The sequence below is a fragment of the Apostichopus japonicus genome, chromosome 6 (genome assembly GCF_037975245.1).
Source record: "Apostichopus japonicus isolate 1M-3 chromosome 6, ASM3797524v1, whole genome shotgun sequence".
In the NCBI taxonomy this organism is placed as follows: Eukaryota; Metazoa; Echinodermata; class Holothuroidea; order Aspidochirotida; family Stichopodidae; genus Apostichopus; species Apostichopus japonicus.
The window spans coordinates 1,551,475-1,577,382 of NC_092566.1; the positions used below are offsets into that span (position 1 = coordinate 1,551,475).

Sequence of the window (25,908 nt, forward strand, 5' to 3'; positions counted from 1 at the left end):
TATATATATATATATATATATATATAGATATGCAAATAGAGAGATAGATAGATATATGTAAATAGATAGATGGATATATCGATAGAGATAAGAGGACAATTGAACGTGCTGGAAACATGTTTACAAGTAATAAATTTCTCTTGTTAATGAAAGGAACCTTTAATTAGCATACTTTCTATGCACCCAGCTGTGGGTACCATGAATAACACTAATTCTCTTACTATTTCATATCTGTTCTATATAGATTTTCAGCCTGAAGTATATCAACTGTGAGCTGCACTTTTCCTTAAATTTATATCTTTTAAGAGAGACATGATTTCCTTTTTGTTTTTAATCAAGTTTTCGACAACCATGTACGAAAAACTAAATTATGACTTCTGAGATGAATTAATTCAAGAGTTCTAATAACGCGACCATTAAATCATATACATAACACACACAAGCACATATAGCAGACACGGACACTATAAATCTCAAATCAAGATCCTTTTTCGAAATTTGTCTCCCCTTATTTGGCCCTCTCCGGCAGATTTTGCTTTAGCTTCTCCTGCATATATAACTCAACGAACTCTGCACACTGCCTGCACTAAAATTCTAGTAACATTTTTAGAAAATATTCAAATTTTCAAAAATTTTCAAAATATCAAAACCATCCTACAAAAAATAAATCTCATTCTTTTTATGAAGCGTAATGGCAAGCTATATACGTCAAGAAGGGAAGTCAATGCTTTACAATTGGCTCATGAATATTCAATAGAAAAAGGCTGCGTGCATTACGTCAGCTCATATAGCTATATATAGCACAGCGCAGTAATTCTCAAATATTGTAAGGGACGCCGTTATGGACTGAAACATGTGATGACACTCGCTATCTCTATATACCTTCATGTATGATTATTTTTTATCCTTACCAACCTATATCACAGTAAGACATATACAGATGTAAGGGTATACCCTATACAGGAATGCACTGTTTCTATTAACGAAATTACTCCTGTTTTTTTCCTCCGGATATATCATAAAGAGGGGGCTTTCACACTGGACACCATGCATGATCGGTCATCGATAGCGATGTCGGGTCAGCAAAAGGAGTTCGTCCGAAATTACCCACTTTAAAATTGATCACTTTTTACAAGTTGTACAAAATGGGGTAATATTTTCGTCAACTCGGGTTTGTGAAAAACATTCAGCTAAATATTTGAACTGAACCTACTTTCTATTCAGGAAAGCGATCATTTTTAAACAATAGTAAAAAAAAATATGAAGAAGAAGAAAAAAAAAGAGGGGGGTGGGATGGACGCGAGCAATGCCATATTGTCCTTTTCGTAAGGAGACAAATTTTATAAGTCTGTTTCTTTCTTTTTTATCATCTTCTATGAATTGTCCAGAAACCACTTTATCATGCATGTCGACCACTGTTTGCTTGTTTGCACAATCCGCTGTTTTAGTATTATTTTCACGAAGGTTGACCAACCAGAGGCTGCATATACATAAATACACAGATGATGACAACGACAATTCCATATCGTTGTTAGTTGTTCTATATCATCTTTGGCTTCTGCAATTGATCTTATTTTTTACATCGAATTATGATATATGCACTAATACATATTAGATTCACTCATTTTACGTCCTTTTATATTATTATTATTATTATAGATATCGTTAGAAATGCCTGAAGAAGGACGGACACTGGGGCAAAACGATACCAACAAAAAATAAGGGCAAAACGTTGACTAGGGTTATATGCATATGTAATAGTTTGGTGCGTCACCTATACTGACACCTCAGAGCTAAGAAAATGATTTCACCGCGAGGAGATATTTGATACATTCCTATCTGCGTCCGCGTAATTGAGAAAGGGGCCTCCATTTCTTTCCCTCGTTTTTTATCTTTTTTTTCTCCACATTTCTCTCTTCTCTCTCTCTTCCCATCTCTCTTTCGTTTCTTCATTCTCTGTGATCTGACGCCCGAACTAAAGAAACCATCACTCTAGCCTATATATATATATCACAAAGACAAACAGTCAACTATATACATTCTGTATATAGGTCTCGCTTTATTCTTTAATTTCACTTCCCTTTCCCCCCAATTTTATTCTCTTTTATTTTCCATTCTTAGGGGTAAATTGTCGTTTTTGTATAGTTTTTTAACTAAACTATAATTTGCTTGACTTTTCTTTCTTGTTATTTTTTCTTTCTAATTTATTTGCTGTCTGTTTCTCCCTTAGGAATAGTTCGTTACCGAGACATACTACTAATGGCATCAATAAATGCTGCCCTTACTTTTTTTTGACACCACGTGTGCCAATGAAAATCTTGTTACTTTCTCATTAGCTTTCTTTTGTTTTATCCTCCGTTTTTTTTTTGTCTTTTCTTTTCTTTTTTCTGTCTCTCAGTGTTCTCTCTAATATACCACTTATCTTACGAATCCCCCCTTCCCTGGTCGTAATGAGGGTTAATATGCGATCCATAGCGACAAATGTTATAAACAAAACAAAGCAAGTTTTTATGGGCAAAATAAGAGAGTGAGTGAAGATGGGCGACATCCCAGTCACTAATTGCCCATATCTGTCCCAGTGATGACAGCCAGACACAGCAAGCAAGATAACTCTCTGCGTACAACCAAAATAAGGTTCACCAGTGCGAGACGCAGAGCGTACGATCGGGTGCACCCAGGCGAGAGCTGCCGATTCTCCACTAATCGTTCGCCCATCTGTGCGCGGTTGGACGCTGAATTGCTTCATTTTTTGACTCTACAAGAGTCACGGGGCTCTCATGACTGCGCTCCCTAAAAGCCCAAGCAGGAACGGGATCCTTCTTGTCGTCATTTTTTTCTCGGTTTTTAGGGAAACTAAACTGCAGCAGCTTGCATAAATATGAGTAAACTTGTCAACGTCACCAAGAACAATTAACTATAAATAAAGAATATATCAGTAATGTTACGATTGTACCCTTCCCCTATATCCGTAGCAATGACAGATTCAAGACCTGCTGGGGGACACACACAAAAAAAAGAAGGAAAAAAAGAAAGGAGAGGACAAAAAATTAAAGAGAGAAAAATATGAAACGCTGAATCGTGTTAGCAATATGATATGGGGCATAATAAGGCGCTCATTAATCCCATGGGTGGTATAAGTTACACATGAAAACATAGTTACAACCATGAATAAGACAACGGCACATGTTTCGGTATATATATATATATATATATATATATATATATATATATATATATATATATATATACATATATATATATATATATATATATATATATGCCTACAACTGCGCAAATAGATCGCGAGCGTGAGCAACGCGGGCTGACGGTCAACAAATTATGAAATATTGCTGAAAGACGAAGAAGAACGAGGGGCCGAGCTTTGAGGTAAATAACTCGAAAATGACATTCAAATTGGAATGACATATTTTTCTCTGCTCTATCTTGTTTTTGTTGCGGAGGGGGGGGGGCTTCAAAATATTTAAGAGAACACGAATAAATGAAACATTTCATCGCCGGATTTGCGACGACGTTGTGAATATTCTGTGTTCGTGCTGCGAGCCCACGAGCGAGTAGGGAGATGTTTGGGATTAGTGCTCAGTGGGTTGTAGCTATGTAACACCTGTCACCGTGGAAATTGATAGGACAAAATTAAGAACAGCCGTGACAAAATTGTTTTTAATGAAAGTTCATGACAGATTTAATTCCTAAACTTGGAGAAAGATATTAAAGAGCTTTGTTCGACGCTAAATATACATAGAATTAAGGTATAGAATCTTGATATGATATTTATATACGGTTATTACCGTATGTATATGTAGGCATATGTATTTACTCAGTATATAGAATAATAGTAAAAAAAGTTTCAGTATATGATGAAACAGAAAAAAAAAACCGAGGTTGTGAGATTGATAGCAGAGTGCGGTATAGCCTATTGGCTTAAATAACGTATAATTGGCCAACCGGAATGGTGGAATGATAAAACGACATTATAATTTGAGGATGATTTAATAACGTCAGTTGGAGTTGATTTGAGAACAAATTTACATTCGGGAATTAAAGAAATCGCAGGGGGAAGGGGTCAAAGAAACCCTTCTTTTTGTGACGTAATGACAAATATCCAGGAAACTGGAAAATATGAATAATTTTTGTTTTCTTTCATATCGCAGGAAGCCTTTCGATTCTGGAAACTTTCGTCGCCTAGACTATCCTTCACGGTGTTTATGATGTTAATCGTACGAGGTGAGAAAATCAGGACTTAAAAAGAATATGACCTTTCCTTCACTGTTTGACATGGAACTTGACTACTGAACTGCAGTGGTATAGATTTATTGCACTATGGCGACAAATTAACGAAAAAAATCAATTCAAAAATCTGCTTCAATGATTAATGACAAAATGGCAACATTGTTAATTACGGAAATGGTGAGGTCATATAGTACAAATCTAAGGATCGGACAAAATATTACCTTTCATATTTTAAAGATTGGTTTCCTTTATTATCAATATTGCACTCGAAATAGTCCATGTGACGATTCTTGTTAACGCCGCAGAAGTGCTTTTCACAAGTGTAGAAACAGCAATTCACATGGATGTTGCAACATGTAGTATAGTTGCATGCACCCTGGTATAGATATACAGGTAGATACAAGCGGCGGGATGCAGAAAAAAAACCCGGACATGACGTTATATGTCGTCGTGATCCTGGGTCACCGTGATCCACCGAGCTTTCACAATTGTTACTTTGATCGCGAGGCTGCGGATCTGATCTCCCCTGAAAGAAGGTTTAAGATCTCGGGATCAGATCCCGCAGAGTGTTAGAGCTTTGGCATTAGGAACTGTTGCTCTCGAGTGGTGAATCTGTTCCGGGTCAAATCCACAGGTCGAAAGATAGATGTCACGTGACAGCACTTTTAGGTTTGACATTCAGGCAACCGTTCAGACATTCTTATACTTTTCGGTCACATTCAATAATCTCTCACATCATATTCATCATCTTTTTAATTTAAGTCAGGATTTCAGGATTCCAGAATATTGCATGGAAACAGCAAAATCGATTAAACTGGTCAGGGATAGATGGACTTTCGAAAGAAGACAAACTTTAGAGCTAAGAAGATAAAAACTATGTGACGTAATTGTCTAAATATAACAAGATGCCATCTGTCTTGAATATAGACACACTGGCTATACAGAACACGTTCATTATTCATGACCATAGCAGTCAACCATGTATATGAGAACCAGTCCAACCTCCTATAAATACAAAATGACTATCCAGCCTTCAATCTCCCATCACAGACGGACAGAGGGGAGGGGTCCCCTTCCCCACCTTGAATGGTGGGGATGGGTCCCCTTGCCCACCTTGTATGGTCAACCTCAACGATTGATCCCCCACCGACCGACAAAAAAAATGACAAACAATATGAAGTATTTCATCCTTTGAATCAGCAGCTCAACTCCAATCAGATAGAGGGTGTTTATCATCAAGGATTATGTAACATCGGACGAAATAAAACTATATTTTGCAAGACATTTCTTCCGTTTTGTTTGTACCTCTCCTTTTCCCTTCGTATAAGCATATTGGTCTGAGACTAAGACCTTTATACAACGATTAAAAAAAAGAGGGAGTGGTGGGGGGGGGGGGGTTCATTCTCCTCCTTCCCTATCTTTGAATCCTTAGAGGTCCATGAAATCACCAATGATACTTTATAATACTTTTCTTACGTTTTTTTTTTTTTTTTAAATTTCACCTTACCTATATACCCTCAGGTAATCTTTGTTATGACAAAATATTTGCTGATGCCAAATGCGAATTTTAATCCTCTTTTTGTGACATCATGATATCACTCCGACCCATTCCCATACTTTCCATGAAGATACTGTCAGTCAAGTTAATTTTAAAGAATATCTGCTTTAACTAAAATGTTCATATCCAAACCAACTATCACCGATAAATGAAAATAAGAGCAAAAGTTAATTTAATTTTTCTGCCCCCGAGATTTGATAAAGAAATTTAAAACGTCAACAGTTATCAAACTATTTTCTTTATTATATTTTCGCCAAAGCGTATCATATTTCTCAACAGAAGAAAAACAAAAATGCCTTTTGGACAATGCCCATCATTTCGGACAGAGAAAAATCCAATTTCATAAATCCGGATTAATTTACGAACTAATAGTTTTGACCATTTCGAAGAATTTATGTTTTCCTTCGTACAATATGTTCGGCTATAGTTTCTTTGATTTGTTTCTGCATCTGCATATTGCCGAACAACTTTTATACAGTTACACATTTCATATACAGTATCAGTATAGCGATATAGGTCGGTCCGTGGGGTCTTAGACCGTACGGACAAAGGGGTATGGATTGCGGCCGTGTCAATTAATTTTTTTCTTCTTCTTCAAAACCATTCACACGAGATTAATTATGTTATATATATATATGAGTTTGCTTTACACTTTACTTTCGTGAGGAGTTTTCTTTCTAACTTTATTTTTTTACTCTCATCGTTGTAACCGAAGGGCATATCGCAAAGAAATAAAAACGGTCTAATTTTGTGTCATTTACATGGCTAAGTGGTGCCTGAAATGCGTTAAGATTATTTCAAGATGGGTAACTAGCATGCTAATATTGCCTCGTCAATCCCAGTGTTAAGACCACTAGGGACATCAAAATGTACGTAGATGGAGCAACATCAGCCCCCGATGTCCGAAGGCGCTGGCCGAGAGTCACGGTAACAATTAACGTCGACGGCCGGAGAGGCAATATTGTCTAACTCTATATGGACAATAAAAGGATACAAATATAGTTTACCTGTGAGGCTAAGCTCACTTCATTACATGCATGCTTCCGTTCCTTGTAAATTTACTCTCTATATTTACTTTTTTTTTCTTTCGGCGGGAAAAAAATATTGGACCAGATGTTGTAGTCATTCTGTACCATCACTATGGAAACACGATATCCTCGAACGTAATGTCACGACTTTTACACTGTCATTAAGCTTACGTCGAAGAAAAACTATACTTTCCAAAAACCGATCCCTATTATTTATACTTCCAAAAGAAAGAAAAAAAGAGAGAATAAAAAAAGAGAGGAATTGCTCAAGGCAGAACATAACATCTTTAGGGAATTCTTCCAAGTAAAAGAAAAATAAATTCTTGACAAATATTATGTCCAACTCTATATGGACGAACATAATCAATATCCATTTTAGTGTTCGCATAAATAAACGATCGCGGAAAAGAGAAGAAGAGTTGCCCACAGGTAAAAATAGACACGATGGTTTGTCGTGCCACACGGCTATTCGTTAGCAGCATTGGCTTGACAGCAGGATTTTGTGTCGAGTTGTAAGTAAAGTTTTTCTTTTCACCGTTATCAAACTGAGCTGAATTGCCGCGAGCCAAATGGGGTGAGTGTGGCAGGCACGCGCCGTCTTTTTTATCCATCCCGCGGTTCAAAATGTGGTGGTGACACTACCTCCTATATATATATATATCTAGATATACATATATACAACACTGAACCACTGATACAAGATACCACGAAAATGGAATGGAGGGAATACTTTTCCCAAGAAACGTTCTTACTTTGGATAGACGAAAATATGTTCTTCATCTCAAGGTCATTTTAGCAGCAAAAAGGTTTTACGTTCTTTAGGAGCTACAAAAAATATGTATTTTATTTTAATAGTTAATACTTACTTGATGGAGCTGAAATGGCGAGGGGGGAGGGAGGAGTGAACGAACTGTGCACGTGGACAAAGTAAATGCAAACTTTTACCAACTAACCTTTATGGTTAGGTGAGGTATCAGTTCAACCAACGCTGACATGCGATTCCTTGTGAGCGAGAATGAAGAGAACAGATTGCCTCTATTAACTTGCCGATTTTATTCACTTTTTTATTCTTGTGTTGGAACTTTTAATCATACGCCAATGTTTTCGTTCTTATATATTTTAAATTTCATTTTTTTTTATATTCTTTTTCTGTTTGTATTAGAGTGTGTGTGTGTGTGTATGTGTTTCATGATCTGCTTTTGAACTGCCGCGGTGATGGTTTCTGTGTCGGCCGATTTGAAGCTTGTTTTAAGAGACGCATTCGTCTTCTGTATAATCACGCATGCTCAGTAGTCACGTCACGTGGCTATATTCAAAAACTCGTAATACCAACCACATTTTGTGTTGGAAGAAAAAATATAAAAATTCGTTCTAGACAAATTTTCATTTTAACGAGGAGCATCCGGTTGAATCAAGACTCACAGGCTGCAGGGTTTTAAATAATTCAAAGTAAACGTTTTGATCAATTTATTTTAATTAATAAGTCTGTAGCAATACTTTAATTTCAAGATTATATTTCTCGGTGATTTCTGTCCTATAACCGAATTGATCTGGAGCGTTCCTTTTATTATAGTAGCTTGTTTTTTTTTAATATGTGGTAACCATGATCCACTCCTGCCCCCCCCCCCTCTCACCTCTCCCTCCGATGCAGTCAAGGGGAGTGTATACTCCTAACTCTATGTACACCACTTATGACATAAGAACTCCGCCTAGACTTTTATATGCAATACATGAGACCATTGTCCTCTGTATATATGCAGTTGTATTTAATTAACAGTTGTTATGTTAATTAAAGGGCTTTCTTGATTGTTTTACTTTCCAACATTTTCTGGTGGCTTCAAAAATCTCAGGGTCACATCCACTCTTGTTTTTTTGTTTGTTTTTTAACCTTTGACCCATCCCTAAAATATTGTAGATTCTTGGATAGAGTCGCCAAACATATTATTGTACAAATAAAGAACAATGAAAAACAGAAACAGGACTGCGGTGAAAAGTTGGTTTTCATGTGTTACAATCGACAATTACAACTAAATGTGAACAAAAAAGAGATCGTTTGATAAATTCTCTGACATTTTCGTCACCTTATGTGGGTTACAAATATTGATGTTCTGTGCAACCACGGTAGCCTGTTCAGTGATTAATTGGCACACATATCGGTGTAATAAACGATGTTTTCTGAAATTAGGACATTGTGAAAAACCGCTTCATCTCCCCGCTTCGATATTATATTAAAAACATATGTTAAAGTGATAACTTCTCTCTTCGCTTCCTTATTATTATTATTATTATTTTTTCGGTTCTCGAAAATTTATAATACCATTCTTTGTTACACTGCATGCTGAGTCTATATGGGAGTTGATATTGATATGAGCCAACTGAACTGAAGCGAATCTGATGAAGCTACAACCCGTTCCATCATTCCATTGCTATATAAGCCTTCACTATATATATATATGTACGTGTGTCTGTGTGTATATGTGTGTGTGTGTGTGTGTGTGTATGCTCTTATTGAGAGCGGATTTGGTCACAAATAGCATACAAATTATAGTACATTATTAATATCCAAACTTGTTACAAAGGGCATTGAACTTCACTTATATATCTATATAACAGCGATGTGAACTCAATTTGAAGATGTTATTCATATACATATATATATATGTGTGTGTATATATATATATATATATATATATATATATATATAGATAGATAGATAGATATATATATATATATATATATAGATAGATATATATATATATTTATATATATATATATATATATATATATATATATATATATATATATATATATATATATATATATATATATATATATATATATATATATTGTTCTTTGTTCTTCTTTCCTTTTACGGTAATAACTTAAACTAAATTTTACTTGGTACTCTTTAAAAATGTTTTTAATCCTGAATAGCTTAATTAAATATCAATAATTGTTTAGTTACAAAATAAAGGGGATGGTACAGGAGGGGAGGGGGTTCTTGCTCAACATTGATCGTGTGCTAACACATTGTGTATTTACCATATATGGTGTCACTTATAGCATTTTGCTGTTGTTTTCTTGTTTGCATTACATAGGTATCATTTAATCTTTCACGTTTTGTAAATACTGGCAATGGTTAAAAGAAATCATGTTGTAGTTGAAAGCAAATCCAAGAAAATTAATCGGGCTGTGTGAACACTGTATGGAGGTGAGAGGGGGATGGGGGGAGGGGGTACGTTTGATTACCAATAGTTTAATAAAAGTATTTCTATGGGTGCTTATTGTTATCGACTCGATATAATAGTCTACTTATATAGACTCGTTCAGCCCTATAGCTGTTATATTTATTAGTATTAATATTTAGTAAGTCCACGTCAATTTCTTTTCCCAACACGTCCATATTTTAGTGAAACAATTAGACTCTCTCTTTCTTTCTCTCTCTTCATCTCTCTCTCTCTCGACTTAAGAGAGAAAAATATCAGAAGACAGAAGACTTGTAAACTGCCAAGACCAAAGAAAACCGACACGATTCACAATCTTATTTAATCACAAATCGAATTTTATAAATTGAGGTCGCTCTTGCAGAATGAAGACAAAAAAACAACAGATTCCTCAACTTGTTCACTAGACCTTTCGACACCGCGTGTGGCATTCTATCTTGCTGGAAGCTTTGACAACATCATGTTTTTTTTCTTTGTATTAAAGATGTAAAGACCTAAAGTTTGTATGAAGACTGAATTTGCACGAAAAACTATCTCACGGGCTAATTATTTGAGTAGGCGTAGCTGAAATATAAAGTTTCTAAATGGTAACATTATAAACCACCTATCCCATTTACCTTTGATAAATTATTCGATACTATCCGATTTTTTCAGATGTTATCCGATTTTTATCCGATAAAAACCCATGGTATTCGATATTGAAATCCAATTTCAATGTACTTCAATGGCCTCACTACGGTAAATTATCAGACAAAAATAATGAAGTGAATATTGTAATTGTATATACTATTGTGCGTGTGACGTAGGCGTTTAGGGATAACGCAACTTCCCTATACAAATCATGTCTGTTTTAAATTCATTTTCCTTCGTTTGAGTTTCTCTCATTAGGTATCTTTATTAATTAACCTTTGGTTTATTTTTTGAGAATTCCCATCCACAAGTTTTTCGTCAAACTTTTTGGAATGTTCACGATCTTTTGTACTATAAATATTAATGTTCTCTATAGGTTATTGTGCTTTTGTTTGTCTTTAACTCTAAGCATTAGTCTTTTATTTTCTTCCTTGTACATAGTTATGCAAAGTTTATGTATAGATACTCTTGCACTACTTGGTAAAAATTACTTGTACAATATTTCACTGGTCAAATTGGTATGAAACAGTTTAGTGCGTATATAAAACTGTATCGGTCAAAATAAATGAAAAAATGTAAAAGTGGGTGCGCTGTTTTGAATTAACAGGGACCAATCGACCAAAATACATCCGCACCCCGTATGGAAAGCCGTTTTAACATTTAATAAGGAATTTCAGATATCTCGAAATAATTTCAGATATCTCAAATTAAATTACAGATATCTCCAATTTATTTAAGATATCTACAAATAATTGCAGATATCTTAAAATCAATTTCAGATATCTCGAAATACCAGGGAATTTCAGATATCTGAAATTCAATTCGAGATATCTCGAATTCAATTTCAGATATCTCGAATTCAATTTCAGATATCTCGAATTCAATTTCAGATATCTGAAATAGAATTTCAGATATCTCGAATTCAATTTCAGATATCTCGAATTCAATTTCAGATATCTGAAATAAAATTTCAGATATCTCGAATTCATTTTCAGATATCTCGAATTCAATTTCAGATATCTCGAATTCAATTTCAGATATCTGAAATAGAATTTTAGATATCTCGAATTCAATTTCAGATATCTCGAATTCAATTTCAGATATCTCGAATTAGAATTGCAGATATCTTGAATTCAATTTCAGATATCTCGAATTCAATTTCAGATATCTCGAATTAAATTTAAGATATCTGAAATAGAATTTAAGATATCTCGAATTCAATTTCGGATATCTCGAATTCAATTTCAGATACCTCGAATTGAATTTCAGATATCTGAATTAGAATTTCAGATATCTCGAAATCTATTTTAGATATCTCGAATTCAGTTTCAGATATCTCGAATTGAATTTCAGATATCTGAATTAGAATTTCAGATATCTCGAAATCTATTTAAGATATCTCGAATTCAATTTCAGATATCTGAAATAAGAAACAATTTCAGATATCTAAAATTCCCGATTAAATGTTAAAATGGCTTTCCATACACCCCGTATGTTATGCCTTTACGGTGGGCCATCAGTCTCAAATCGTGAGGAATCGACAAATACCAATTTCCTTCGACTTATACCAATTTCCTTCGACTTATATCAGTTTATAGCAGCTTAAATTGACACATCACAAATTAAACTGGTAGATGTCGATTTAAATTGACATATACCGATTTATTTTACATATCATCGATTTAAATTAGTATATGTCGATTTAAGTCTATGATATGTCGAATTAAACTGGTATAAATCGAATTAAATTGGTATGTGTTGATTTAAAATGACATACAGATTTAATTTGACATATCATCGATTTTAAACTTTTAGATGTCGATTAAAATTGACATATACCGATTTGTTTTACGTATCATCGATATAAATTGCTATATATGTCAATTTAAATCGATGATATGTAGTATTAAACTGGTATACGTCCATTTAAATCAACATCTACTAGTTTTAAATCAATGATATGGCAATTTAAGTTGGTAGAAGTCAATTTAAGCTGCTAGAAACTGGTACAAAAGTCGAAGGAAATTGGTAGATGTCGATTTAAATCGGTATATGTCGATTCCCCACGATTTGAGACTGATGGCCCGCCATAATGCCGTACCCTGACAGCACCTAATAAGTTGATTACAGTCTTAAAATTAACGTGTCATCTATGACTGATCATTTTCCATTACAAATAACGTGTTTATGTTTCCCTCCTCTCTGGGGAGACTTTGTGGTTAGTTCATGTGGAACTCATAAGGAAATGAGGTTCCTAAACAGTATGAAAATATAAACAATGGGTCAATAAAATGACATCATCTCATCAGCATCAAAGAAAACTTAACAAAACCAGGTTAGAACAGGCATTGACCTCCTTTCTTAAAATTAAGCAAAATAAACTTGAAAGTATAAAACTTATAAACTTTTTATTTCTTTCAGTATATGATCAAAAAATAACTGACTAGGTTTACAGTTTATCAGTATTTAGACCCAAATTTGAGCAGGTTCAAAATTGCTGAAAGTTTCCAAAAAGTCCTCTCTTTATGGGCTTTTGGCGGTTGAATCTTTTCAAATTCATCAGAGATCATTAACCGGAGGAGTGTTGAATTAGAGAAGTGAACAGAGTAAACTTAATTTGAATTTGGCAGTAAAAAGCTTGTGGAAGCGTTATCATGAGTAACCACTATTTGATCTCATCCCTTAATTCGGAGACAATATTGATGAATCGATATATCGAAATCTATTTATCGAGATGGATATATTGAGATCAATATCTCGAAGGAGAAAAAAAAAATACTTACATAAGTACTTGACTTAAATAAATTATGCCGAGTAGAAAAGCTAACACAGTTGTGAACTTTCTTGTTCTAATAGTAAGGGGACGGGGATGGGGTATGGGGGAGGGCGTGGGGGTACAAATGCCGATGAAGCCTCCCCTCATACCTCTCCCTCTGGTACCGTCAGTAACCACATGCCCGTAGACACCAATTCATTCCTCCTCTCTCCTCCTTTGTCTTTGATTTTGCGGAGGCCTTTTATTATAACAATTCGTGCATTATAAATGTAAAGCATTACTGTATGCAACTCAATGGGTATACTCGACAACCAGGCTTGTACTGTGGGTACCGGGTGTCCCGGGTACGAGTCTGATTACGAAGGCCCGAGTACGAGTCTGTGAGTACGAAGGCCCGGTACGAGTCTGAGTACGAAGCCCCGAGAACGAGTCTGAGTACGAACGCACGATTACGAGTCTGAGAACGAAGGCTCGAGAATGAGTCTGAGTACGAAGGCCCGAGAACGAGTCTGATTACGAAGGCCCGGGTGCGAGTCTGAGTACGAAGGCCCAGTGTTGAGTTTACGTATGTGGAAGAAGTGTTGCTACGGAAACGGATCCTTTTGTTTCGCAACGAACCATGATATAGAAATGTCATGTCATAATATATATAAGTCACATTAAAAAATAGTCGTGAAGTAAAATGTACGTTGACTCATTTTAGCCTTCTTATTTCGTACTTTTACTCCGAGCAATCAACTTAATGCATACAGTAGTCAATATGTTAGTGATCGCGACATCCGGTGAATACAATGTATCAAGCTTGATTACCTCTTTTATCAAATGAAAGTTGAACACTTTAGGCCGACTTTACAAAATGTAATATTTCTCTGAGATTTAGAGGCCTTTATATTCTGTATTATTCAATAATCACCCTGAGTGAGATTCGTACATCTATCCATGTACATTCTTCATTCGTTCGTTTAAGTCTTCAAAGGCTTAGCGTGTTGCATCATCAGTCACTCCGATATGTATTCACAGAGAAGACAGTTAAACAAAGGGACTGGTGCAGGTATACACAAATCCCTATAAAATTAAAACCCAGCTGCTTCCTATTGAACGCCGTTTGTTCATTACCGAAAAACACATTTTCGTGCCAACTGAAATTATGTAAAACAATTTAAAAAATTGTTCGTTGTTAACTCTTTTTATTTCTGATTATGGGGCAAGACTTGTCCACTATTAACTGGTATCATAATAGAAACGTGTATCAGAAATTAAAATAAAGTGAAAAGAGATCAATTTGTACGAATGCGCAAACTACGACGGAGAATAATAAGAATTGGTTAACATTTTGGAAAGTTTAAAATACAGTACTAATTAAGTTCATGATGTGTGCGATAAATTCAATTTGGAGAATTACATACACGATGGTTGCAAACAAGAGTCCTGCTGCTATATATAGGCAAATAATGAAAGTTTCTGTAGTCAAGGATAAACTTATTTTATTGACTGATTAAAAGAAGCATTATTCTAAGCCTCCTGGTGAAAATTGCCTTACAATTTTTACACAGAGATATTGAAAGTTAAAATTGTCACAGTTTTGTACCCTGTGCTTCATGAATAAACTTGAATAAATCGTACGTGAAGTTATAGTTGCAGTTTCAAAACAACTTCATGTAAATGAATGTGTCCATATTTAACATTACCTGCGTTTGTGTCATATCTTTAGGGAATGGTGAGGGTGGGGTGGGGGGGGGGGTTGTAACTGTGTCGCAAACTTATATAAATTAACCTTAATGTACATACAGTTTTATAAATGATATGAATAATTTTAATATCGTTTCGGATAATCCATGATACGGATAATCGACTGTGTGCGGTATACCGTATACACTGGTTGTCAAGCGCTTTACAATTTGACACGTGGTCCAGATTCATGGTCACGGCAGATGGCGACGATATTCTGACCAATGTTGTTGAAATGGGAGGATTCCACAGAACAGTTAAATCTATTTATTTATCGTAATGCTTATCACGTGACATGGTCCACAAGTTTACGTCATTACTACAGTAAAATACAAATAAAACAATTACGCAAAGTATAACGAACTACAGACTAAATTAAATTAATTATTCAAATAGTGCCAGCAAACGGTTGTAATGAATGCAGACGCCCTCTTTTCTTTTTTAATATGAACAATAAACGAGGCTTACGTATTAACACATACGTAGCCACAATATGGGTCACGTGTCTCTGCGTGTGTCTTGACATGTGTGTGTGCGTCAGTGAGTGTGCGTCTTATTAATTTTTGCCCTCATACATTACAAAAATCTGACAAAAGTGTGTATAATCTGTTGATTGGGAATGAAACCTTCATATGAAGGTAGTTTTCCAGTACATCTTTAGCCCCACCCCCCCACCTCCACCGTGCACTCACTTTGGAAAGCAATCACCCAATGTACACGGCTGAATTAGTTTGTACTGTGTCTAAGAGACAACCGTTACTCAGTGTAAACTAAAGTGCATGTGTTATAACACCGTAACACATGTTAGACCTGTCAGCAGATGCTACTGTGGAAAAAATTACTAACAGTCGAATTCATTACTCAAAGGCTGTTTCGACTAAAGACTGGTTAAGAGTCTAAACAACTGTCCCTATGTTTGACTAGTAAGTAAACCTTGTAAAGATGGTTCAAATTGCAGATTTTAAGCACTTTGCAGTAAAGTGTCACCCATGTATTGTTAAAATGTGGACGAAATTATTGGCGAAACCTTTAGAGTATGTCTGGTTAGTCCATTGCATCAATCAGTCTACATATGCTTTTTGTGTTTAGTTTTTTTTCTGTTTGTAAGTCCTCAGTAGCAACTGGTCATAAATGTAACACATGTTAAGAAATTATGTAACATACATCAGTTTTAACTGATTACTTAACGGGTAATCACCTTTACTAATGATTTTACTTATAGATGCCATGAGCATCGGGTGCAACAATAATAATAATCTTGTATATGAATGAAAATGCAATAAAACATATTAATATATAACTTACAGTAAGCATATGTTGTGTAACGTTTGTCATATTATTATAATATGAAACAATCTTGGAATACTGCTAATATCTTCACGAAAGGAGAGAAATCAGAAATGAACGCACAACAAGTATTACTAACAGATGCATTTACATATGTCCATCATGAGCAATGAATGAATTTAGGGGGCTGTGTAGGGTACGTTCTACAGGCAGGAGAACGTGGGTCGACAAAATCAGGGGAGATTTTGAAGGAATGAAACCAAAAAATATATCTTTCTGGGAGAGGGCGCGGTTGGGAAGGAGAGCCGTTTGATAAATAAAGAACAAAGCACGTATGTTGACCAGGGACGTGATCATTGTGGGATCCATAGAAGGCCCATATCCTCCTCCAGGTCACTAACCTCCCCCCCCCCTTTAGTCCCAACCCCATGAAATGGGTATTGTTATATATGTTAAACCTTGTAACTGAGCAGCAATGAAACCCTGGAAGCACACGGCACGAAGTAAATCATAACAACAGCAGCAACTGCGTAGGCCTATAGCCTAACGGTGACATAGTGTGTATAAATAGAGGATTCCCGCCACAGAAAGTGTACAATTTATAGGTAAAGGCTATGGATTATAACAACGTTATGGACGTAACAACAAAATAAATGTGTAAAATAATTCCTCTCCCCGTACCACCCAGTGATCCATGCATGCTCACCCCAATAGGATTGAAACCGCTTTGGAAGTGGCTAGGCTTTGAGCTTTCGACAAGTGTTATTATATGTTTTAAGATATTTGGCTTTTTTAAAGGAAATAACACTAAGTTACACCAACTTTTGCCAAGGTAACATCTCCAACCAAGTCAAATTGTAAACGTTTGGTCTATCCAACGATACTTTAATACAGTACGTAGGTATAAACAATCATGAAATCAAGATTCGGTTGGGTTTTTATTTGATTTTCTTAACCAACTGCAAAAGAAAACCCGTATAAACCACGGGAAACACACTATACTTAGTGTGGCAATATACCATATAGCGCGTTCGTGCGGAACATTGCAATATCATAATGATGTAATAATCTGGTGATACTGGGTAGAATTCGGTTATGGTAGCTTAATATATATTACTCCATCAACTTCAAATGTAATAAGACAAACGATGAAGGATTTTGTGTAGCAATAACTTCCATAAGTTGATTTAATAGAGCGAAAGAAACGTTATTATTGAAGAGTCGCACAACTTGTTACAAATCTACCATTATGTAAGTACGGTATTCAAAGTTGTTTACATGCACCATAGGTGTGCACAGAGATATACATATAGGCGTAATCGCGTTTGCTGCTCACGCTCCCACGTGACTAATACACCCATTCCATTGATTGTAACTGCGGATGAGCCCAGCTCAGTACAGTAAGTTCAAATGCGTCCAAGTGATACGCGGGTATGTGCTCTATTAACCTATCTATACATTATCTTATAGGGACATCCAGTGCCCACTTTAACTTCATATGTTTACACCCTCACCTTATACATGCACAAACCAAGTATTGAAAAAAAAATGGTAAATTTTGTGTAGGCGTGTTAACAGAGGTCCCTTGACCTCGGGCCACTTGGTGGACTTACATCTCTCTATTCGATAATCCTATATAAATAGGCACATCATATAGAGACGCATTGCTAGTAACTGTCTCTGTTTAACGGAGACAGGAGGGCGTGGAGAGAAACAGGAGGAGAAGGAAATTTCTCTCTTTGAGCAGGCGAGCGACTACTTTAATTCATTTACTTAATCACTGTATCATTTGCTTTGTAGCATTTTAACCGGTTAACCGTCAGTTGTAGAATTAACCTTAATCCATATGTCGTATAAGTGCTAGTAAGTACGAAACAAACCAATGTGATTGACGGCAATAATTCTAAAAGCAGAAGAGTCGATGGGTGTATATATACTGTATATGTGTGTCAACTTGACACTGAATAAAAGAAACGGCTGGATAAGAGTTTTTTTTTTTACCAAATTAGGAATCTTCATAAACAAAACTGATTAGCTGATATGAAATATGACATTACTGATAAAGTGAGGGGAAGAAGGACAAAAACAAACTAAAACTACAGTTGACTAAATTAATTTTTCTTTCAGAAACAAAGATTCTTATACTATTTAACGGTGGAATGAAGTTGTAACTAACATGAAACAATCCCCAGATCCCGTAACAACTGTCAGAGGCAAATTTCTTTTTAAAAACATGGACAAAGAAGAAGAATATAACAATATTGCATACTTTTCTTGCTGCCGTGAATATGTAGTTTTAATAATAAGATAAATAATAAATATCATTTATTTTTACGACGCTTAAGCGATCACAAATGTGGGAGAAACCCGCAAGGGCTTATGGATTAGAACTTACACGTCGGGTGGCTTCCAATTCAACATTTTAACTCAAATTTTTAGTCTTTTCAATTTAGAAAGTCATTTCAGACGGGAAAACCGTAGATTGCTCCCTCCCTCCTTACTATACGACCCGGCCGGGTATCGAACCCGGAACCTCACGTTTGCTAAGCCTCATTGCTTTAGATGCCACCGCCTTTATCCACTCGGCCACAGCACCGGTATTTGTGATATTTCTTCAATACATAGGCCTATACAGTTTAGCAGCATGAATATGTACTCATTTCTCATAACGCTTACACGTAAAGGATATTAAGAGAAAGGGCTTTGAAGTAGATATAAATCCAAAATATCACTAGCCACATATGAGTTAAAGACCCTCATCACCCCCAGACTGTGCTACCTCCCATCTCCCCCCCCCCCCACCTAAACAACTATGATAGGAGACCTACCGGTACCGTATATAAGCCAACTATATTTACCCCACATAATTATGTAGACTATATATATATATATATATATATATATATATATATATATTAATGAAGAAGAGGTTCCCTAACCCTCACTTTTGTCATAATTATGGAATACGTAAACCTTGCTAGGGTCCTTAACCTATGTGAGAGAGATGCTTAGTATGAGTTGAGGATTTTCATCACAATAATTTACTGAAAGGGATCGTCTGGGTCACTAAACTGGCTCTTAGTCACTACCCCCCCCCCCCCGCCCCTCAATTTCTGTTCTCGTTGATTTGTTGTTGTTCTTATTGTTTTTTGAATAATTATACTTCCACGTAGATAATGCATATGCAAAGAAAACTGATGTGAAACCATCTGTTTTCATTTCCAATTACATTAAGATATCTTCCCTTGTCGATAAACAGTTAGCCAACCGAAATGGTTTTGAAATACTTTTTAAGAAAAAGTCGCCCAAGAAAGAACCTGGGCACGAAAACCAAACTACCGAACAACTTATCCGCTTCCAACTGCAGTCCCCTTGCATCGGGACTGTGACTGTGTGATCATGGTTTTGAAATAATATGATGTGAATATTATATTTTTATCCCTATAACACATATACAATTTGCTTTAGTCAGTGATAGGGGCATTTTCCACCCTTCATTCCGTTACGAATTATAACTTGTATAGAACGGAGGGAGTGTGAGGGTGTGGGGGAGGGGGGGGGTAGGTGTGTGTGGGGTGAGTGAATAAAGAGAACGATTATCTGAAGAGACTTACCTGTCTGGAAATGGTTTATTCTGGCATATTCCATGGCTACTGTTTGATTTTGAGTCCTTTCCTTTCAGTTCAGAAACACTAATGGGTCTTAAACATATCACCGAAATCACCCTGACTTTATAGAAAGTAAAAAGCTGCCATGCAGTTCTGTTATCACGTTCCAGAATATTGTTGAAACAATCAATGTTTTCGCAGCGAAAAGAAGAAGAAAAACCGTGAAATAATGATGTCTTACTCGTCCTCTTTTTTTCTTCTTGCCAAAAAAAATGTTTATAAGTTGGCTGATTTTTGTGTAAATGCCTTTGACCTTGACATTGCGAAAACAGGCGCCAAGATTTAAGAACCAAATTTGGGAAGAAATGCCTACTTTTCTAAATTATTTGGTTATACTTTGGCTGTAGTCTAAATCTCGATGCTAACTTTAGTAGATACATGAACTTGTAGTTTCACATAAAGTTTAAAATCACATTGATATTTCCATTCCAAAGGTATCAACTCCAAAAACACCTTTCAGTTGCCAAGGTAACCGAGTTGGGAACGTCTGCTAATCCAGAAATGTTGCGGCGCATAACGCGCACTGCTCCTCTTACAATGTTGCTCTTTCGTACAACTGAAACACTTTAAAGGCACTTCAACGGTCAGTTGGCCGTGACAGCTTTCATGTTGAACACTTCCTTTAATTTCCGTTAGAATAAAGTAGATTATTTGAGTTGATCTGTCTTAGAAGAAGATCAAAATATATATCCATAAAGTTGTCTCCAAGTAATTCAACCAGTAATAATTTCTAAATTATTCAATATCATGTTTAGTCTCCTATATATATGCTGGTTTTTAGTAAAGAGTAAAATAAGCACTGCCTTGATTGTAATAAGGTTTTGGACTAACCCGTATATACTATAGCTATCCAGCATGCATTAGCAGTATCAATAACAGGAATTAGCTATAGAGTTATATTAAACTCTATTGTTCACAGATGCCTTTGAGGAGATGGATGGACTCGAACGGGATAGAGACACAAAAGAGTTGACGGGTACACAAAGGGGATCTTTGGTGAATAGGCACCTTTACAACGCTATTGAAAACAACACACGGGGTTAATAGTGCGATGACTTTATACCAAACTCTGTCAAAGTATAACGGACGAGAGATGCTTTAATGTTTCTTACTAGATGGGTCCAGGGTTATTGGTTTTGTTTGGTATATAATAGAAAACGTTGTACATTTCAAGTTGCTAAGTCGGGGGCGCAGCATTTCTGATGGCTTTCAAACGGATGAGATAAAAACTGTTTCGGTTAGGGTGGTGGAAAGGCTGAGAGGGGGAACCTTATAGGGGTGGAAGGAAACGTCGCTTAAGAATGAGCCAAGTTGATAATCCTCACCAATTGTGCCACTAACAAGACTGGTTTTTGTTTTTTCAACTCTGTGGGTGTTGTTCCATGGTGCGACACTTTTGCGACATGGTGCGACATGGTACGACACAATTGGTATATATGACATGCAGAGAAAGAGAGAGGTTGGTTTGGGGGAGGAAAGAGGTAGCGGCGTAGCATGAGCTACACCTTGGGGACCAATGTTAGCAGAGGAGTTTTGTGGTTATTAATTTTCATCACTTGATGAATTACCCGCCGGAAATTTTTAGACTTCTTAAATGTCAATAGAAATATGAAATAGAATGTGCTAGAAAGAGCCCCAAAATGGTCATCAAAATGAACCCTTCTTCAGTAATGATACGACAGTGGCCATATATGTATTTTTTGTACATGAAAAACTTTCATAAACTTATGAGAAATTTAATTTTGTTATTTGGGGAGGGTTAGCGATGTGGGTGGGGTGGCGGAGGGGAAGGACTAAATATAGTCTCTGCTCTAGGGAAGTTGATCATTTAGTATCGTCTAGGCTAGTTACGACCTCGAGTAGGGCTTTCTATACGCTAAACTCTGAATGGATTGAGCTCCCTGGCATTGAAAACTAGACATCTTGAAAAGAAAGGGGAAAAAAAGCTAATGTGTTTTTTTCTTTCTTTATTCCGCAGTTACGATTGTCTACATGGTTTGAATAGAAGTTAAAAACTCAACTCCGTTACATTAAGGAAACTAATTCTGACACAGGAACAATATAAGTAGCCTCTGGAGGGATAGAAAATCGAATTATGGCCTGCAATTTCCGACCCCAATTGAAAGGGACCCGGAACGCGAAGACAGTCTAGCCGAAGAATCGACCGGTGTACTGACATGAAAGGGATTATCTATCAGTTATGTCAATTGAGAGACTACAGGTTCATCCAGGCGTGCTTTGATCATTTCGTTGTCCATCAAATACTTGTAATTGGATGAAACTCAAAAGTGAATGTTTTGACCGATCTATTATATTCTTCATATATAGCTGAAGAAAACCATACAGTTTTGGAATTTTTTTTAAACTTTTTTTTTACTTGAATTTTGCATGGATAAAAATAATGGCAACTCTTAATTGACCAAGTTAAGCCAATAATTTCTAAGACTAAAGTAACTTAAAGTAGAAGGAAAATTTGTAAAGGCAAAAATTGCTTATGATCATTTTTTCTAAAGGTAGAACGAGAAACTTCATGTTATCGCTATGGAAGGACAGACACCGTATAATTATAACATGGAGCTATTCTAGAGGATTCAAGCCAAAGTCTGAAGCTAACCTAAGATTTCATCCCTAGTTTCCGATCCTTGGATTCTGAAGTTATTCCCATATTAATCCAAGTTCCATCCTTAGAATTGTTCTTCAATTCTTGAAGATAACTCCAGTAAAACCCCCAGTTTCACTCCGAAATTCATCCGTAGATGAATGAATACTAAAATTTTGAAGTAATCCCAAGATTATCATTTTCCTTTTCAGATTCTCCTACACTCAAGCCAAAGTCTGAAGCTAACCTAAGATTTCATCCCTAGTTTCCGATCCTTGGATTCTGAAGTTATTCCCATATTAATCCAAGTTCCATCCTTAGAATTGTTCTTCAATTCTTGAAGATAACTCCAGTAAAACCCCATGCAGTTTCACTCCGAAATTCATCCGTAGATGAATGAATACTAAAATTTTGAAGTAATCCCAAGATTATCATTTTCCTTTTCAGATTCTCCTACACTCCGAAGTTAGTCCCAGATACTTCCTCACTTTTAACCTTAAAGTCATAACAAGTTTCTGAAGCTACCGCTAGATTCATTCCCAATTTCCGACCCTTAGATTCGTCCCATCCAAACCCCTCCCACCGAAGATCCACCCCTCCCCTCATTTACTAACGATTTACAGGGTTCTGAAGTTATCTCAACATTCGCTCTTAAATTCATTCCGACATTCTGAATTACTCCAAACAGTTAGTTCAGATTTTAGTCAAATTTTCATCCCAGATACTGAGACTACCTTAAATTTTATATTTTTTCTGTCCACTGATCTGGTCCCGAACGTACGGTCATATATATCGTACATTTACTTCTGCTTGCTGTTTCCTCGCCTCTGTTGCGCCGTGGTGCGTTTATACTTACCAAGGGAGGAAGAGAGAGAGATACCCTATAGACTCTATAGAGGACATTGTGAAGGCATCTCAGCGAAGGAAGGTCTTAACTCTTTCAGAGCGCGGCACGCGGTTTGGGGCGGGTCTTCATTGCCTTTAAAGGCATTTAAGACTCGCCCCAAACCACGTGCTGCCCTCTGAAAAATTAACTTTCCGTTGCTTGCAAGTGACGTTTTTTTTGTCGCTACAAAATGCAGACAGTACTGAAACGTGACACCTTGTTATCTTGTATCTAGACCTGAGATGTCAATCGCTGCTATATGTACACTGTGCTGTGGGTATTGACCGTAGCTGTATGTATTGACTGTACACTAGTGTCTAATTACCGACGGTAGCAAGCTGTGTGTGTATTTTCTGGGACCGATGGTGGTATCTAACACTTCTGTTACACCTCATTCTAAACTAGGTCAGATAACCGGCATAAGACGTCTCTTTGTGCGCGAGTCTTCACACCCTTTAAAAGATTCGGAATTCGAATAAAGTAGTTTCGACATAGTTTAAGCTATCGCCAATATCACCGCAAGTTGTATCCTTGGTTTTTAAATTAAAACTTGAAAAGTTCTTTATTGATACCCTTAATTACAATCTTCTCACTGCGACATTAACTATCTAGAAAAAAAAGTGAAATTAAAATTGTGAAGAATTGAAGAAGTAAAATAAACAAAGAAAGGAAAGTATTTTAGAAAATTCTTAGTTAATTTTAGGCTGATTAACTTTCCGGTACAAACTGAATACCTTTAATAATAGGATATATTTTATTAACTTTATTTAAAATGGATAAGACTGCTTCCCTTTTATAGCTAATTTCAGCTTTCCAAATCAAACTGAGCCACTAAAGACTTTACACGCATGGCGATTTTATAGATTTGTAAGATAGGCGCAATATTATACTTCACAAAATTTTATCAGAAACAAAAATGTAATGAGTTAAGTTTGATTAATCAACCGTCACGTGTCAGACTATAATTAGGATGTAAACAGAACTGTTAATTGCATCTGCAGTTGAATTCCTCTGGGAAATTTAATGTAAAATGACGGTAGCGAAAGTAATATCGAGGTCACTTATGCGGATAATCGCATAAGCAATCAAAACTGCAGTATGAAATGCTTTCCTATTTAAATGGGGGCGGTATTGAAGAACTTAGCATACATTGACTCCGGATGTGTGACCTGATTAATTCACTTTGGGGTTTTGACTTTGCAATCCACGGTCCCCCTCACAATTTTGCAAGGTTGGTAACAATGACTCCATAGTTTTCCTTTTCAGGAAACCAAAAAGAAAGACCTTTAAATAATGGTGTTATTTAAACATAATTATCATAGTCGTTCTAATTTTCAGTTTCCACCAATATTTCACGATATGCTAACTTTTCTGGAAGTCTCCAACAGCATTTTCCCCGTGAGAGATTATGTATCTGCAAATTATTCAAAGATATTGGGAAACAATAAACTAGACCATTAAATATCTAAGGAGAGGAAATGGTTGAGGCGCTATAGTCTGTAAATGTACGTGTGTTTTTTAACTTCACGTTACGTTTTGTTTACACAAAAAAATGTAAAACGGGTTCGTTTATTTCTTTCGTTTGTTCGTGAAAAGGTCTCTTATAGCTAAAGTGCAAACAAATATCAATAATGTTTTATTATGTATTTTTACTGTTAAATTGTGCACGTTTTATTGTTTTATTTAAACTTTGCAATCACACTGTGCATGAAACCATACTTAAAGAGTGATGCAACCATAGTAACGCACCAGTACGATACTAGTCCTGGGCGTGAAATATTTTATTAGTAGACTATATATACCAGCAGATTTCAAGCCGGTTGTTGTTTGTTAAAAAAACAAAGACTTTTAAGTTGTATTAAGCGCTTGGTTGATTATTTCAAATGCTATGCATTTCATTTAAATTGTTATTAATAAAAAAATCGACATTATTTAATATAATAACATATTTTGAATGGAACAGTTTGGGGTTGTGTCTTTTCCCACCTCCGATTTACAGGCTGAAATTCTCTGTACACATGACGTTATGGATATCCTCATATAAATTAGGCTGTACTTGATTCTAGTCACTACATAACCATTCCTAGCTAAAGGTAGCATGTTACTTCGTGGAACTTGTGGTGCTATCAAAGCAAACCGTGTAAGGCATAAAAGAAAGAAAGTTTTTGTCCCGCCCCTCTGCTCCCCCACCCCAAGAAAGGAAAAGAAAGCGAAATTAGATACCAACCTAATTTGTTGCCCTATTGTACTCCTCTCCCGACGATCATGTCATGTCT

The 25,908-nt window shown here is 36.0% G+C and overlaps 1 protein-coding gene across 1 annotated transcript in view; it reads right to left on the bottom strand.

The window, feature by feature from the left end:
• The window catches only part of LOC139968609 (paired box protein Pax-2-like), an 85,024-nt gene extending 64,708 nt beyond the window's left edge, over window positions 1-20,316 (bottom strand). The window contains exon 1 of the mRNA XM_071972777.1: window positions 20,094-20,316. Coding sequence (XP_071828878.1) covers window positions 20,094-20,127 — 34 coding nt within the window. The 5' untranslated portion in view covers window positions 20,128-20,316. The remainder of the gene's footprint in view (window positions 1-20,093) is intronic.
• Between the last annotated feature and the right edge of the window lie 5,592 nt (window positions 20,317-25,908).